Source organism: Musa acuminata, chromosome BXJ2-1 (assembly GCF_036884655.1).
Source record: "Musa acuminata AAA Group cultivar baxijiao chromosome BXJ2-1, Cavendish_Baxijiao_AAA, whole genome shotgun sequence".
NCBI lineage: Eukaryota > Viridiplantae > Streptophyta > Magnoliopsida > Zingiberales > Musaceae > Musa > Musa acuminata.
Genome location: NC_088338.1, coordinates 21,975 through 38,083, shown reverse-complemented (window position 1 = coordinate 38,083; position 16,109 = coordinate 21,975). Strand labels below are relative to the sequence as shown.

Here is a 16,109-nt window from a genome sequence, read left to right as displayed (position 1 = left end):
TATATGATTATATGGACAATCTTCCTACAGTATTTGACAACAGAACTCTTGAATGAGAATATGTCTTTCAAAGGTAATGAGTAATAAATACCATAGCATCAAAACTAAAATAAAATATGTGCAGTTGCTTGTTTGTTTCTCTGATGGTCAATCTAATGGAATTGTTTATAATCATTAGATTGTAGATATCACATAATCATTGAATAGAAAGGAGCCAAAAGCAAAATTATACAGTTGCTATTAGGATCATAGTTACATATGTCATATGTGCAACATCAAAAGTACAGAAACAGAAACTAGAATTGATCATCCCATTTAATCCCTCCAAAGTTCACCCTAATGAGAGAGCTTATTACTGCATAAAATTAGAAGTTTCTCAAAAAAAAAAAATAAAGTACCAGCAGTTGTTATGAAATATGTACTACAATCAAAGTGTAACTTGAACATTACAATCAGCTGAAGACAATGTTATGAATGGTAAGATTAATTGGTCGCAGGCTAAACTGAAACAATACCAACCTATGTCAGTGATATTGACATGGCTAGGCCAAATTTTGACTAAGATTTGGAGCATTCCATGAAATTTAATGGTGCATTCCCCCAGTTTAAGCAATAAGTTGAAAGTCATCATTTTAGCATGTTTGTTGGTGTAAAACTAATCTCACAGAAATGATATTGATAAAGGTAAATTAATATTTCATCTTAATCTACAAAAAAATCCCAAAGATAAGCTTATACTTTAGGAACAAGATCAATAGTCATATAACTGAATAAGTTGGGCAATGATGTCACTAACACAAATTACTTTTCAACTTAATGGATCGAGACTCTAAATATGCTTGAATTCCTTGCTTCATGGAAAGGAGTTTAAAAAACCAATTCAGTGATGCATAATAATCATGTTTCTCAACAAACATGAGTTTTAAAATAACAAATATCGCTCTCCTTAGAGTGAGTAGACCTCATGCCATGTCATCCACCTATTAGCATATAAATATGAACATCAATACTCAGAACACCACTATCACGGACTTGTTAGTTTTGCCTAATTCATATGGCACCCTTGTGTATCCATCCGCTAAGGGTTAGCCTCCCCGAAACCTTTTATGGTCCATTAAGGACCTACAAAAGAGAAAACAGATTAGAGAAAACATTTAACTCGGGATCCACAAGCAACCCTTTCAACAAACACTTGATAAGCAATGCAAATTGCAAACATAAACTTCATAAGCTCTGAATGGTCACACAACAAAGGGCCCAAGGTGGTCTACCACAACCCAAAGTCTCCACAAGTGCTCACATGACACTGCTACGGAACAAGGCAGCGAACCAGCTCTAGACACTACCCCAAAAGCTCATCCAACCATGTGCCACTCGAGTAGCTCCCAGGTGTCGTTCTAGCTAACACTCTGCACAACTCGACGAAGATAGAAAACCCCCAAAATGACTACCAAAATGGCATGTTTCTACGTAGTTTTGCCTCTGCATACAACCTACGTTTACAAGCCTGAAACAACCATTAAATCCAATCAAACTAGGGCTACCAAGCCTATTGCAAGCCTATTACAAGCTGTGTAAAGCATAAACAAAACCGAAAGACACAAATATATGTGAGCAATACATCAAACATCTGATTTACAATTTTGTTCAGGACATTCTCCCCCACTTATTCCTTTGACGTCCTGGTCAAAACCTTTGTGGATGCTACATCTCATCACCTTTGTTGAATCTTCAATCTTCTGCTCCAACTGCAACGCATCTCTTGGCTCCCAGCTACACACCATCGCTATTGTTGAGTAGTCAAACTTTGATCCGTCATGTTGTTTCAACACGCCAATGACTCTGGCTCTAGTGTGGGGTCGGTTAAGTTGTGTTGATCCATTTGGTTCTTGCAGATCCTCAAGATGAAGGAAAGGACCTTCCATATTATACGTCAATTTCTTAAACATCTTATGTCGCTTGAACTAAGTGGATACCTATTGGAGCCTTTGTTAGGACTCTAGCTAGGAGAGTCCTAATTGAGAGGGACATTGTTAGGACTCTAGCTAGGAGAGTCCTAATTGAGAAGGACATTCATGTAGGAGGTTTTTTCTTAGAGAAGAATTAAAAGTTATAAGGGAATAGGAGTCTTGTGTAGGAGTCCTATTAGGAGTTGGTTAGAAGTAAGAGTCTTAAGTAGGAGTCCTATTAGGAGTTAGGGTTTAGAAGCCCTATAAATAGCCATGTATTCCTTCTCTTTTCTTAAGCAATAGATGAATATTTTCTGCAGCCTTTGAGCAGCAACTTGGAGGGAGGAACCCTTATAGAGTTCCAAGGAGACCGATCCCCTAAAGAGATCAATAATTCAAGGAGACCGATTTCGTCGAGAAACTGTTGTTTCTTCGACAATAATTCTGCTCTTACAAGACAACACAATTCTGCAGCAAACTTTCACTGATTTCTATCAAACCTATATATGCCTTTAACCCGTCAACAAAAGAGAGATCTTAACATCACAGATTTGGAGTCATATACTATGGCATCAGAGGAGGCAATCAATGCTAAATTTGAAGCCTTTGAGGAATGAATGGAGGATAAGATTCGGACTCTCCTTACCAAATTCAGTTTGGGCCGACCACCAAGCCCGAAGAAATCGCATCAAGGAGAGAGCTCTAACCAATCACATCATGCCCAAAGAGATGACTTCCAAGAGAGGGGAGGCTCTATGACCGACCCCAACTATTCGCGCATGAGAGTGGACTTCCCTAGATGGGAAGAAGGAGACCCAATTGGTTGGATCTCGTGCGCGGAGCGATATTTTCGGTACCATAAAACTGCGGATGCATCCATGGTAGAAATTGCAGCTATACATCTTGAAGGGGGTGCCATACAATGGTTTGACTGGTTTGAACACACTTATGGAGTCCTTTCATAGCGACAATTCAAAGAAGGACTACTGATCCGCTTCGGACCAACTTATTACGAGAACATTAACGGACAACTGGCAAAGATCTGACAAACCTCCACCATTCAGGAGTACCAAACCAGGTTTGAAAGGTTATCTAATCAAACTCGTGATTGGTCTGAAAAACAGCTATTGGGGACCTTTATTGAGGGCTTAAAGCCGGAGATCCAAGGAGAAGTTAAGGCGCGACAACCATACACGCTTATGGCAGCCATCTCTTTCGCACGACTTCAAGAGGAGCGATTGAACCATGAAGCCCGGAGGACTGGGATCACTCCACGATCAACAATACTAAAGCCCTCAGCCCCCCCTACTATCAACCGAGTCCCTGCACCGAAAAGGTTAACAAGAGAAGAACTTCGGGAGCGATCTGCGAAGGGGTTATGTTGGCATTGCAACGAGCCATGGAGCCGTGAGCATCGCTGTAAAAAAGGTAGACTTCTTATGATTGAACCAGTAGAAGAAGAGATCATTGAACATCTAGAAGAGAGCCTTGAACATGAAGAAGAAGATATGGAGGAAGAGCCACAGCCGACCGACATTACAGTACACGCACTAGCCGGCTACTCAAACCCGCAAACGATGAAAGTTGGAGGCCTTCTCAAACAACAGCCGATCACTGTTCTCATCGACACGGGTAGCACTAATAACTTCCTGAATAGTAAGGTTGCTGCTCGGATGGCACTGCATATTGAATGTTTCTCATCGACCAGTGGTGGATGAACTTCTTGATGAATTGAAAGGAGCTCGAGTCTTCACAAAGTTGGACCTCCGATCCGGTTACCACCAAATTCGGGTATGTGACGATGATATTCCAAAAACTGTATTTCGCACACATGATAGCCATTATGAATTCTTGGTAATGCCTTTTAGACTCACTAATGCTCCTTCAACCTTTCAAAGTCTCATGAACGATATTTTTCGGAGCTTTCTTCGTAAATTTATGTTGGTATTTTTCGATGATATTCTCGTTTACAACCCTTCTCTTGAGACTCACTTTCAGCATTTACGGATTGTTTTGACGATCCTTCGGGAAAATACTCTTTTTGTTAAGCAACCAAAATGCAGCTTTCTCCAGCAAAAAGTAGAGTACCTTGGGCATATAATATCATAAGAAGGAGTGGCGGTAGACCCAACAAAAATTGAGGCAATGCAAGGCTGGCCGAAACCTACAAACGTGAAATTACTGCGGGGGTTCCTTGGACTAACGGGCTATTACCGAAAATTTGTTAAGGACTATGGGAAGATCAGTGCACCACTCACTTCTTTACTGAAAAAAGATGTTTTCCAATGGTCGGACAAAGCCTCTGCTGCCTTCGACAAACTTAAAGCAGCCATGACAACAACGCCGGTGCTTGCGCTACCAGATTTTAATAGACCCTTCATCATTGAGGCTGACGCATCTGGAGTCGGAATTGGAGTCGTTCTCATGCAAAATGGTCAACCACTCGCATACACTAGCAAGGCATTATCTCCCTCCCATCAAAACATGTCAGTATATGATAAGGAGATGCTCGCCATTGTACACGCAGTAACGAGGTGGAGACCCTACCTGATCGACGGACGATTTCAAATTAAAACTGACCATAAAAGCCTCAAGTACTTTTTGGAGCAAAAGATATCATCCCCTGAGCAGCAAAAATGGGTAACCAAACTTCTTGGATTTAATTATGAAATTATTTACAAAAAGTGGAAAGAAAACGTTGTTACAGATGCACTCTCACGACTACCTGAACAAGCTAAGGTTTCAGCCATCTCCCTTCCTACCACCGGTCTCCTCGAGGACATTAGGGAAGAATGGAAGAAGAATCCAGAGATCAGCAACATCATAAAAAAATTGGAGGAGGATCCAAGTGCAATAGCCCACTACACCTGGGATTCAAGAGATCTACGCTACAAAGGTCGCATTGTGCTTATACCTGACTCCCCTTGCATCACAATCATCTTGCATGAAATGCACTCCATACCTTCAGCAGGGCACTCTGGATTCCTAAGAACCTACAAAAGAGTGAAGCAAAATTTTTATTGGAGAGGGATGAAAAAAATTATTGTTGAATATGTGGCACAATGTGATGTATGTCAACAGCACAAGGGTGAAACTGTGGCAAATCCAGGGAAGCTACAACCACTACCCATACCAGACTCAGTGTGGACTGACATCTCCATGGACTTCATTGAAGGGCTGCCATCTTCCAAAGGTAAAAGCACGATTCTCGTGGTGGTTGATCGACTTACGAAATATGCTCATTTTTGTGCTGTGAGAAATCCCTACACTGCTGCCAGTATTGCCCAGATTTTAATAGAAAATATTGTTAAACTGCATGGGATGCCAAGGTCCATCGTAAGTGATCGTGACAGGATCTTCACTAGTAAATTTTGGACCGAGATATTTCAATTACAAGGCACCAAACTCAAGATGAGCACAGCGTATCATCCACAAACTGACGGCCAAACAGAGGTAGTAAATAAGTGCTTAGAGACATACCTCCGGTGTTTCGCTAGTGACCGACCAAAAGAGTGGGCGAAATGGCCTCTCTGGGCCGAATGGTGGTATAATACTACATATCATTCATCTACAAAATGTGCCCCTTATGAAGCATTGTATGGTCGACCAGCCCCTGTGATTCCAAAGTATGTAATTGGCTCAGCCAAGGTAGATCAGGTTGACCAAGAATTGATTGATAGGGACAAACTCTTACAACTGTTAAAAGATAATCTCTCTACCACTCAAGCCAGAATAAAGCAGCAAGTCGACACACGACGAAGTGAAAGAGAATTTTCAGTGGGAGATTGGGTTTATCTTCGCCTACAACCATACAAGCAACTCTCTATCAACACTCGAGCCTCCATGAAGCTATCCCCACGTTTTTATGGGCCCTATCAGATCACAAAGCGTATTGGAGTCGTGGCGTATAGACTTAAATTACCTGAGGATGCCAAAATTCACCCTGTCTTCCATGTATCATGCCTAAAGCCCAAGTTGGGAGAACACGAGTCACCCCAGATCCAATTGCCCAACACAACTAAGGATGGAGTTATTCAAGCCCAACCACAAGCCATCCTCGATCGCAGGATCGTGATGCGTCGCTGACATCCCTCTACTGAAGTACTAGTGCATTGGAATAATCTACCACTTGAAGACGCCACATGGGAACCATATGAGGAGCTAAAGACCCAGTTCCCTGAGTTCATGGAATCTCAGCCTTGAGGACAAGGCTGATTTGAAGAGGGTGGGTCTATTAAGACTCTAGCTAGGAGAGTCCTAATTGAGAAGGACATTCATGTAGGAGGTTTTTTCTTAGAGAAGAATTAGGAGTTGTAAGGGAATAGGAGTCTTGAGTAGGAGTCCTATTAGGAGTTGGTTAGAAGTAAGAGTCTTAAGTAGGAGTCCTATTAGGAGTTAGGGTTTAGAAGCCCTATAAATAGCCATGTATTCCTTCTCTTTTCTTAAGCAATAGATGAATATTTTCTACAGCCTTTGAGCAGCAACTTGGAGGGAGGAACCCCTATAGAGTTCCAAGGAGGCCGATCCCCTAAAGAGATCAACCCTAACAGCCTTAACGAGTATCGCCTCACAAACCTTGAAGTTTTAGGGGTCTTTCCTCCACAAAATTTGCCCATCGATTCCTCTTCCACTTAGTTGTCGCCTCCAAGTAACTTTGCGTCACTTTTGCTTTTGATTGGTATTTCATTGGGAAATGAAACAGACAGTCTACTTTCGATAGAACCGATCACCATTGGTGAGGATTTGACAATTGTTGTCTTCCGCTAAGTTCTTCGAAGGGTCTTCGAACATGTGCAGAGCTCCTCTGCTGGATAAATAAGAGAACCGAGATCCTCAATTTCACTTATTCTATTAGGAGTTGAAAATACAAAGTTTACTCGACTTCGCCCGCCTCCTCAAGGGTTGTACTCCATGCATCGAGCTAGTTACTAGCCTTAGCCTGCTCTTTGCTCACACTTTCCAAGCACTTAAAGTGTTTACACTCCTTGCATTGAATTAGCTACTGTGATTCGCCGTTTCATTGCTATCGAACTTATAGAATGCAAGAAGTTTTGCCCAAAAAAAAAAAAAAATTCACCCCAACTTGGAGCAAAATTCTAATAGTTTTAGTCGCCTCTGGGATTGTATCATCTTCTTCATCATTTGTGTCTACTCGTTTGAGTAAAAAAGGTACAGTACCACGTACTACCTACTTCGTTCCTTAGTCGAGCACTCCTGCAATGACCCAAAATCCTCCACTTTTAATTATTTTGATGAGAAGCTTGTTAACACCAATCTTATGAAGTTCCTTGGCCTCTACTCTTTAGCCTTGTCTTGGTACTTGGAGACTGCCTATGCATTCACCACCTCCTCGGCCCCTTACACAACCAAGCGCTCTCCCTCCATGAGAGCGAGGGATTGATGACTCCACGGAAGTCCCGCCTCTGCGATTCCATAACGCTGTCATGCTCATGTCTATCACCTTGCACCTACGTCCCTTTCTTCGTGATCGGTAGATCCGCCTCTGCGACAAAGTGACACTCCTCCGAGTCCACCTTCATTATAACCGACGCTTAGTTTTAGGTAGTTGAGTCCCTCTGGACTCGTCATCGCTTCCTCACCCCTTTCAACCACCTACTTTAACACCTCTGTGTTCTCCGAGTTAATTCTCTTTGTCAATGGAAAGACATACTTCAACTCCTATGCATGGCCTTTGCCATTATGTTGTAGAGCTTACGCCAATTTCATTCTCCTTAGCTTCCTTAGTAGCAACATTCTCTTACTCGACCTTGTCCTCTGACTTGTCGGGCTTCCATAAGCGAATATAAGCTCTGAAGCAGTCCAACTCTCAAGTTGTTCCAATCATACTTACACTTAGAATTCTCCCTCAATGGTACACAACCCCTATATACTGATGACTAAGGTTTTCATCTGATGCAAAATTCGATACACGTACGGAAGACCCACCTTTGTAATACCATGGCATTCATTTCTTGAATCTATATCCCTACTTGTCGTTGTGTTGTCACCGAAGTGGAGCTCCTAGTAGCTCCAGATCATACCTCTGTATAACCAAGTCCCTCACGGGACTTCTCTCGTGTGTGTGGCATTACCTCGAACTATTCCACCGTGATCTGCTACACCAAATCGCCTCCTGATGACATCTTCATTGCATTTTGATCTTTATAAGATAAACTCGAACTGTAATATCTCCATATGTGGCCTTTGCCAATACATTGCAGGGCCTCCACCACCTCCGATTGTGTTCGCTCCTTTGGCAATCGACCTTCGTCCACTTGCTCTTGGGTCACACTCAGACGAAGCATAGCTCTAGTATAGCTCGTCGCCTAACAGCTCCCAAAGTCCACCGACTTCGCTGATGTTGGTGTGTCAATGTTTGGATACAAGGCCTTTGCCCCCAACACAATCTTTATTGCGCATTGCTTCCTTCGCAATAACTCAAATGGCAACACTACGTCATATTCTTCAAGAGTACATGCCTCTGCGTCCACTTGCCCCATGTCAAAGCCTTTTAACCCAACTTCGCCTCCGCAAGTTGAGTCACCTTAGTTCCTATGTCAAATGCTACATCAAGATAAGATGCATGTGCCTTGAAGATCCGTTCAACTTTAGCACCATGCAGGTTGAGTCTGTTCCATCAGAATGAGAGACCTATGGAACGACATGATCCCGCTCTTGCCTTTTCAAGAGTTCATGTCTTTAACCTCTGTCAAAGAAAAGCTTCATGCCTTTGCTCCATGTTTCATCTTCTATGTCGACTCTCATCATGTGGCTTGGGCATTTCACCAAGTTCCACCCAAGTTACTTCGTCCCTCGGTATGTATTAAGTTAAAGGTGGCCCTTGTGCCCACCATTCCACATGTCAACCCTTTTTTGAGTATGATCTCCACATCGACTCTAAGTGTGCCTTCATCGCGTGTTGTCTTAGGCCGCTCCCCCACTTGATCTCGTAATGTGTCCACCAACGCATACCTCATGTAAGATCACTCAATCCATTGAGCTTTGTGGAATTGTTGTCTTGAAATACCCTTCCTCAACATGTGTGGTTCGTTGCATATGATTCTCCCTCTGGAGAAGATGGACTTATCTCTCCTGGATATCTATCTCGTTGGAGTAATTTCTCTTCGCATCCTTCCTGTTGGAAGTTTCAAAGACCACCATCCCTTTAGACTACTCTGCCTTGCTGAACAAACTATGCATTGTTCCATCCCCGCAAACGCACTTGCTAAATTGCGACTCTTCGCCAATATAGCCCCTAGCGCCCCTCGAGGCCTAGCAACATATTGAACACGCTACACACTTTAGCCTCCTATGGGCGTATCCTTCCCATACCGAAGAGAAAGTTTCAATGTTCCATTGCGTCGAGTTTCGATCGCCTTAGGATGGCCACGGAAAGCACACCATCCCAGACAACCCTTGCATGAGTACTGAATTCTTCGAGTTAGCAATTCCCCTCACCTCTATGAGCTTCGCACAACTCTTTCAGTCGCTGAGCAACCTATCCCACCTTGTATGATCTTATCCTTTGCCAAGTGCCCCAATTGCTTTGAGCACCATCAAGTTTGGTTTCCAACGTCGAGTCGTAGCTTGAACTCAACCATCCCAACCTTTATGCGTCATACGTTCTTCCCAGCTCACTTGTCCTCGTGGTACCTCTCGCACGAAGGGTTGGCCATTCCTCTAAATGTTAATATAGGACGCCCGCTCTTCTGAGTAACTCCTTCCCCTATATTTGTCACAGACTTAGTTGGTTTTAGCTAAGTCGTGCGGCACCCCTGCGCGTCCGTCCGCTGAGAGTCAACCTCCTTGAAACCTATTAAGGTCCCTTAAAGACCTACAAATGGACAGGTTAGAGAAAGTGTTTAACTCGGGATCCACAAGCAACCCTTTCAACAAACACTTGATAGGCAATGCAAATTATAAATATGGACTTCGCAAGCTCTGAACAGTCACACGACAAAGGATCTAAGGTGGTCTGTCGTGGCCCAAAGTCCTCACAAGTGCTCACATGACACTATTGCAAAACAAGACAACGAACCAACCCCAGACACTACCAAAAGGCTCATTCGACCATGTGCCACCTGGGTAGCTCCTGGGTGTTGTACTGGCTGACACTCCACACTACTCTACGAAGCTAGAAAACCCCTAAAATTGCTGCTTTGATAGCTTGTTTCTGGGAAGTTTTGATTTTGCACGATAACTACAAACAACCTATATTTACAAGCCTGAAATGGCTATAAAAGCCAACCAAACTAGAGTTGCCAAGGTTACTGCAAACCTAATGCTTGTGCAAAACATGAACAAAACCGAAAGATACGGATATTCATGAACATTACATCAAACATCTCATTTACATCTTTGTCCATGACACCACGGCACAACACCCTACTATATGTACAAAGATGTTGATCACGAAATTCAAAACATCACATGGAATTATTTAATATATAAAACAGGCCAGGGTTGCAAAACCTAGTTGGGCATAAATATATTAGTGTGACCACTAACCAATACATAGACCAGGTTGTATCAAGCGATATTTAGCCAAGTATTTCGTGAATACCAAACTTGCACTAGCATTAAGCATACCACCTGGTACAAGATTCCATGCTATCTAAGTAGTCAATAAACATATTTAGGTCAAACCCACCATTAAAGTCCGACAAATCCACTTTAACTCTTCTAGCCATTTCCCCCGTATTGACATCAAACCAAACTCGTTGTCCCATTACTCAGGTTTGTGAATTTCTAACAAATTCTAGGAATTCATCATTAAGGTCAAAAGCATGGTCATTAGGAATTGTTCGAGCATGACTGTAAACAAGTGCCCTATAGGTGGACCTAGGTTTTGTTCGAACTGAGCCTTGGAAGTAAGTTTTTTTTTTTATTTGAAGCTATGGAGTATGGAGAATAGACATGTTGCCTAACTGATTCATCAACCTCCTTATTCATAGGTCATTTTTCAAGATGTTGGAGAGCTATTAAGACATGGGTCATTTAGTCACATAATTGGTTCAACATTGTGTCATGATCTACTAGTCTGGTCCTAAAAGTGTTTACCTTACTCTATTGGTTTAGGGATTCATCAGGATTGGTTTGGTTTTCACCTCGCCTAGTCATGATTCTAATGCTACATTGATAATGAGGTTGTTAATTGTTGCAATGCACAACGTAGAAATGCAATGCTTCAAATGGTACCCATTCTTTTCATCACTTTTTGTTTGTTTTTGTTTTTTTAGAACTTTCAAGGGTTCAAATTTTACTAGTACTGTAGTTATAGCTAAAGGGGTGAGTAGAAAACAAGGGGGAGAAGCAATAAAAATCACGATCTAATGAAATATACCATTTTTCTTTCCTACAAAACACTATTAGTAAAGTTTTCAAAAATTTAACCGGCACTGAGAGCTATCTAACCAGTCAACAAACATATTTAGGTCAAACCCACCATTAAAGTCCGACAAATCCACTTTAACTCTTCTAGCCATTTCCCCCATATTGACATCAAACCAAACTCGTTGTCCCATTACTCAGGTTTGTGAATTTCTAACAAATTCTAGGAATTCATCATTAAGGTCAAAAGCATGGTCATTAGGAATTGTTCGAGCATGACTGTAAACAAGTGCCCTATAGGTGGACCTAGGTTTTGTTCGAACTGAGCCTTGGAAGTAAGTTTTTTTTTTTATTTGAAGCTACGGAGTATGGAGAATGGACATGTTGCCTAACTGATTCATCAACCTCCTTATTCATAGGTCATTTTTCAAGATGTTGGAGAGCTATTAAGACATGGGTCATTTGGTCACATAATTGGTTCAACATTGTGTCATGATCTACTAGTCTGGTCCTAAAAGTGTTTACCTTACTCTATTGGTTTAGGGATTCATCAGGATTGGTTTGGTTTTCACCTCGCCTAGTCATGATTCTAATACTACTTTGATAATGAGGTTGTTAATTGTTGCAATGCACAACGTAGAAATGCAATGCTTCAAATGGTACCCATTCTTTTCATCACTTTTTGTTTGTTTTTGTTTTTTTAGAACTTTCAAGGGTTCAAATTTTACTAGTACTGTAGTTATAGCTAAAGGGGAGAGTAGAAAACAAGGGGGAGAAGCAATAAAAATCGCGATCTAATGAAATATACCATTTTTCTTTCCTACAAAACACTATTAGTAAAGTTTTCAAAAATTTAACCGGCACTGAGAGCTATCTAACCAGCTATCTAACCAGTCAACAAACATATTTAGGTCAAACCCACCATTAAAGTCCGACAAATCCACTTTAACTCTTCTAGCCATTTCCCCCCATATTGACATCAAACCAAACTCGTTGTCCCATTACTCAGGTTTGTGAATTTCTAACAAATTCTAGGAATTCATCATTAAGGTCAAAAGCATGGTCATTAGGAATTGTTCGAGCATGACTGTAAACAAGTGCCCTATAGGTGGACCTAGGTTTTGTTCGAACTGAGCCTTGGAAGTAAGTTTTTTTTTTTATTTGAAGCTATGGAGTATGGAGAATGGACATGTTGCCTAACTGATTCATCAACCTCCTTATTCATAGGTCATTTTTCAAGATGTTGGAGAGCTATTAAGACATGGGTCATTTGGTCACATAATTGGTTCAACATTGTGTCATGATCTACTAGTCTGGTCCTAAAAGTGTTTACCTTACTCTATTGGTTTAGGGATTCATCAGGATTGGCTTGGTTTTCACCTCGCCTAGTCATGATTCTAATGCTACTTTGATAATGAGGTTGTTAATTGTTGCAATGCACAACGTAGAAATGCAATGCTTCAAATGGTACCCATTCTTTTCATCACTTTTTGTTTGTTTTTTTTTTTTTAGAACTTTCAAGGGTTCAAATTTTACTAGTACTGTAGTTATAGCTAAAGGGGAGAGTAGAAAACAAGGGGGAGAAGCAATAAAAATCGCGATCTAATGAAATATACCATTTTTCTTTCCTACAAAACACTATTAGTAAAGTTTTCAAAAATTTAACCGGCACTGAGAGCTATCTAGTCCACCAATTCCGTAGGAATAATCGCCCCAAAGTCTAACTCCACATGCAAGGGGCTAACGTTGGAGATGCAAAGATCCTTGAGTGTTGATCGAAGCTTTTGCTCTTAGTTGGAACTCAATGGGGTACAGGGCAAGTTTCTTGTGGGGCTCTAATACAATACTGATGTAGAATAGAGTAGGAAGTAGCGAGAACGAGAGGGAAAGAGAAAGAAAGAGAAATATGAGATAAGAGGGAAAAATAAGAGACAAGAGAAGATACAATTCTTTTCATTCAAATCTAAAAATGTTTGATCAATTAACAAGCTCCACTATTTATAAAGGTTTAGGAGCCTTGGTACAATTAATGAAGGCAATTATTCCCAAGATTAATCTCCTGACGATTTAGTATGTCTTTTAAAAATTTAAAATGTGACTTCTAGAATACCTAAATAGTAAATGAGTGCACTTAATACAAAAAGAATCCCTAGAAAGACCAAAAGACATTTCAATTTTCAATACAACTCAAAGAATTTCTAAGTCAACTAATTGATGACTTTTTTTTATTATCTTTGCCTAGAATAAACTTTTCTGAAATCCTTTGCAAAGTCATTGTAACACCCTTAGCTTGTTTAGTCCCACAGGAAGTGGGAGAAGATTTAAATTGGTCTATCAGCCTAAATGAGTATACTATCATTAACTTGGGCTTAAACATTTTGGAGCAATAGTTCGTGTTCAACAAGTTGAAGCGTCAATTATCACAACAAACCGGATCATGATATTTAGTATAGATTGCATGGTTGTTATGGGTAGAAACTAGTTATAATGTTTCGACAATATTAGGAGCATTGTTTGATACACTACCCGAAATGATACAAAATGGACCATACGTACCAATTGTCAGTTGACATGTACGTTTACCAACCTTTTTCCAATGTTGTGCAAAAAACTGACTGTTTCGATCTGTACAAGGGTGGTGTATCGAATGATATAGACCAAACTATACTTTTACCAGCTTAAGATTTTGATTGGTGTCGACACATAACCATTGAGATCATGGATCACTAACCACCATATTTTGATTCATTTGAATCCATAATGGATCAAACCAAGCCCCAACGATCAAGTTGACCATTGGGACCTCCTTGAGACTTTAAATTCCACTCCCTTCTCACTTACTCTTATGAACTTTCTCATTCTCTTTCCCAATCTTTCTCACATTGTTGTTAATAAAATTACTAATTAGCGATTAGTGATAATCAAGCTCTTGATTTGCATAACCAAGGAATTAGGATAAAAGAGAAATTGTAGGTGATTCAAGATCAATGGAACCAACTTCCTTTGATGGACACCCATGTGACAAAGTTGTTCCTTCACAGATTCAAAAAGATAAATTCAATTTTTACTACTTATAAACTAGACTTTTTATTTATTTATGACTTAGATACACATTATTCTTTTCTAAATATAATTTATATATCAACAAATTAGGAGAAAAAAACTCTAGAAAAGGTTTTTTTATTTTTAGCTTTGTCGAAATACCAGTACGTATAGCACCTAAAGAGAGTTACAAAGAATGATCCCTAAATAGGAAGTATAGTACCTAAAAGAAGTCATCCACATGTTGTATACATAACAAAATTTTTGTACACTGAAAACAAGGCTAGAACCTTCTGATTTAGAAATATTTCCAAGTAAATAATCATTGTGCAAAAGAAAGTTAATGAATACTAAACAACACCAGTATGAAAATGACACCATCTGAATAAACTTGCAACTATATAAAAGCATATTATCCGACAATTCCTAAATGTTTCTCTGCCTGAAGCAAACTGGATGACAATTACCTCAACATAGTAACTAAATGCAAGTTTGCTGATGAGCAACAGAATCCAGAAAAGTGTATATCTGCCAAATCAGCAGCATAGTATTACATTATGTGGAGCAAAAAACCAATTGAAATTGAAAAACCAAGATGTAAATATCTTACTTGAGAAGCGAGAACATGCCTTCATGCATGCCCCTTCCTACATATAACCGTGGCTGAGATTATAAAGAACAAGTCTCATAAGAACTTGTCTAACTCAAGAACCAATAACATGTCCTTGAGATTTTGAATACAGTAAACACTTGCCTGTGCCCACCAAATGAGAAAAATAATAACAACCCTATTGGAGCGTTCAATGGCCCTCCGAAGAGGTGGAAGCATGAACAGCATAGCAGCCAATATATTTGGTAACATGTATATGACAATTGCATAACTGTAAAGATACTGACTTCTCCAATCGCCTGCCCAGTTGCTAAAGAATTTTGTGAGTCCTGTAGGATTCTGGGCAGAGCTAGAATAGCTTAATGGAAGAATTATTATCCATGCAGTTGCTACTGCAAACTTTAGTAAGTATCGAAATATTTGGCTGCATTGCATGCTTCCCCATGACTTCCAGCTAAGTATAATATCAAGAGCAGCTGCAAAGTCCATGAAGATTTTATCAAGAGAATAAACAGAAAAGAATACCATGAACAAAGTTAATGTCCCTAACTTCAGCTGATGTGAAAGTTCAATGACACGAAGAAGAACATATTCAAGATCTAAGTATCGTACCTTGAAAAAAATTTAGCAGTGCAGCAGTTATGAAGATACTTAAAACACTTTTAAAAACATCTGGATCGAACAATGCTGTCAGTGATCCCGAGGGACTCCATGCAATGATGAGCATGGCCTGAGGGAAAGTATGTAACAGCATGACAAAAATGCATCAACCGGTGTTTGTCTAAGAACAAGATTTGCATTCTCAAAAATAGAAAGATACCTGGAAGGCTAATATAAAGAATGTCCACATGCGATCAAAACTTCTGAATAAGTGCCAAAAAGTACGAATTTCAACAAAATTTGTTTTGGGTTTCCTCTTTCCTCTAAGAGATTGGTCATTCTGCCATAAAACGGTGGTATGAAACGAACAAACAGATTACTTTTATACTCTCCCATGTAAACAGAAGCATCACAGATTGAAAACAGTTAGAAAGACCAACTTTAATCATAAAAAAGTCCATTCTTAACTTAGGGAATCAAAGTAGTTCACACTTCACACCGCTTAATATATATGAAGATATGTTTGTACTGGACAAAGAATCATTATGGTGATAAAGGAACATTCAGTAATTAAGTTT

General features: G+C 40.2%; 1 protein-coding gene across 5 annotated transcripts in view; it reads right to left on the bottom strand.

The window, feature by feature from the left end:
• The window catches only part of LOC135598276 (callose synthase 7-like), a 57,860-nt gene that overhangs the window by 22,682 nt on the left and 19,069 nt on the right, over positions 1-16,109 (bottom strand). For all 5 annotated transcript variants that reach the window (XM_065091807.1, XM_065091808.1, XM_065091809.1 and 2 more), the window contains 5 exons: positions 15,752-15,871; positions 15,544-15,661; positions 15,076-15,407; positions 14,932-14,984; positions 14,789-14,849 (listed from right to left, as the gene is read on the bottom strand). In XM_065091807.1, coding sequence (XP_064947879.1) covers positions 14,789-14,849; positions 14,932-14,984; positions 15,076-15,407; positions 15,544-15,661; positions 15,752-15,871 — 684 coding nt within the window. The remainder of the gene's footprint in view (positions 1-14,788; positions 14,850-14,931; positions 14,985-15,075; positions 15,408-15,543; positions 15,662-15,751; positions 15,872-16,109) is intronic.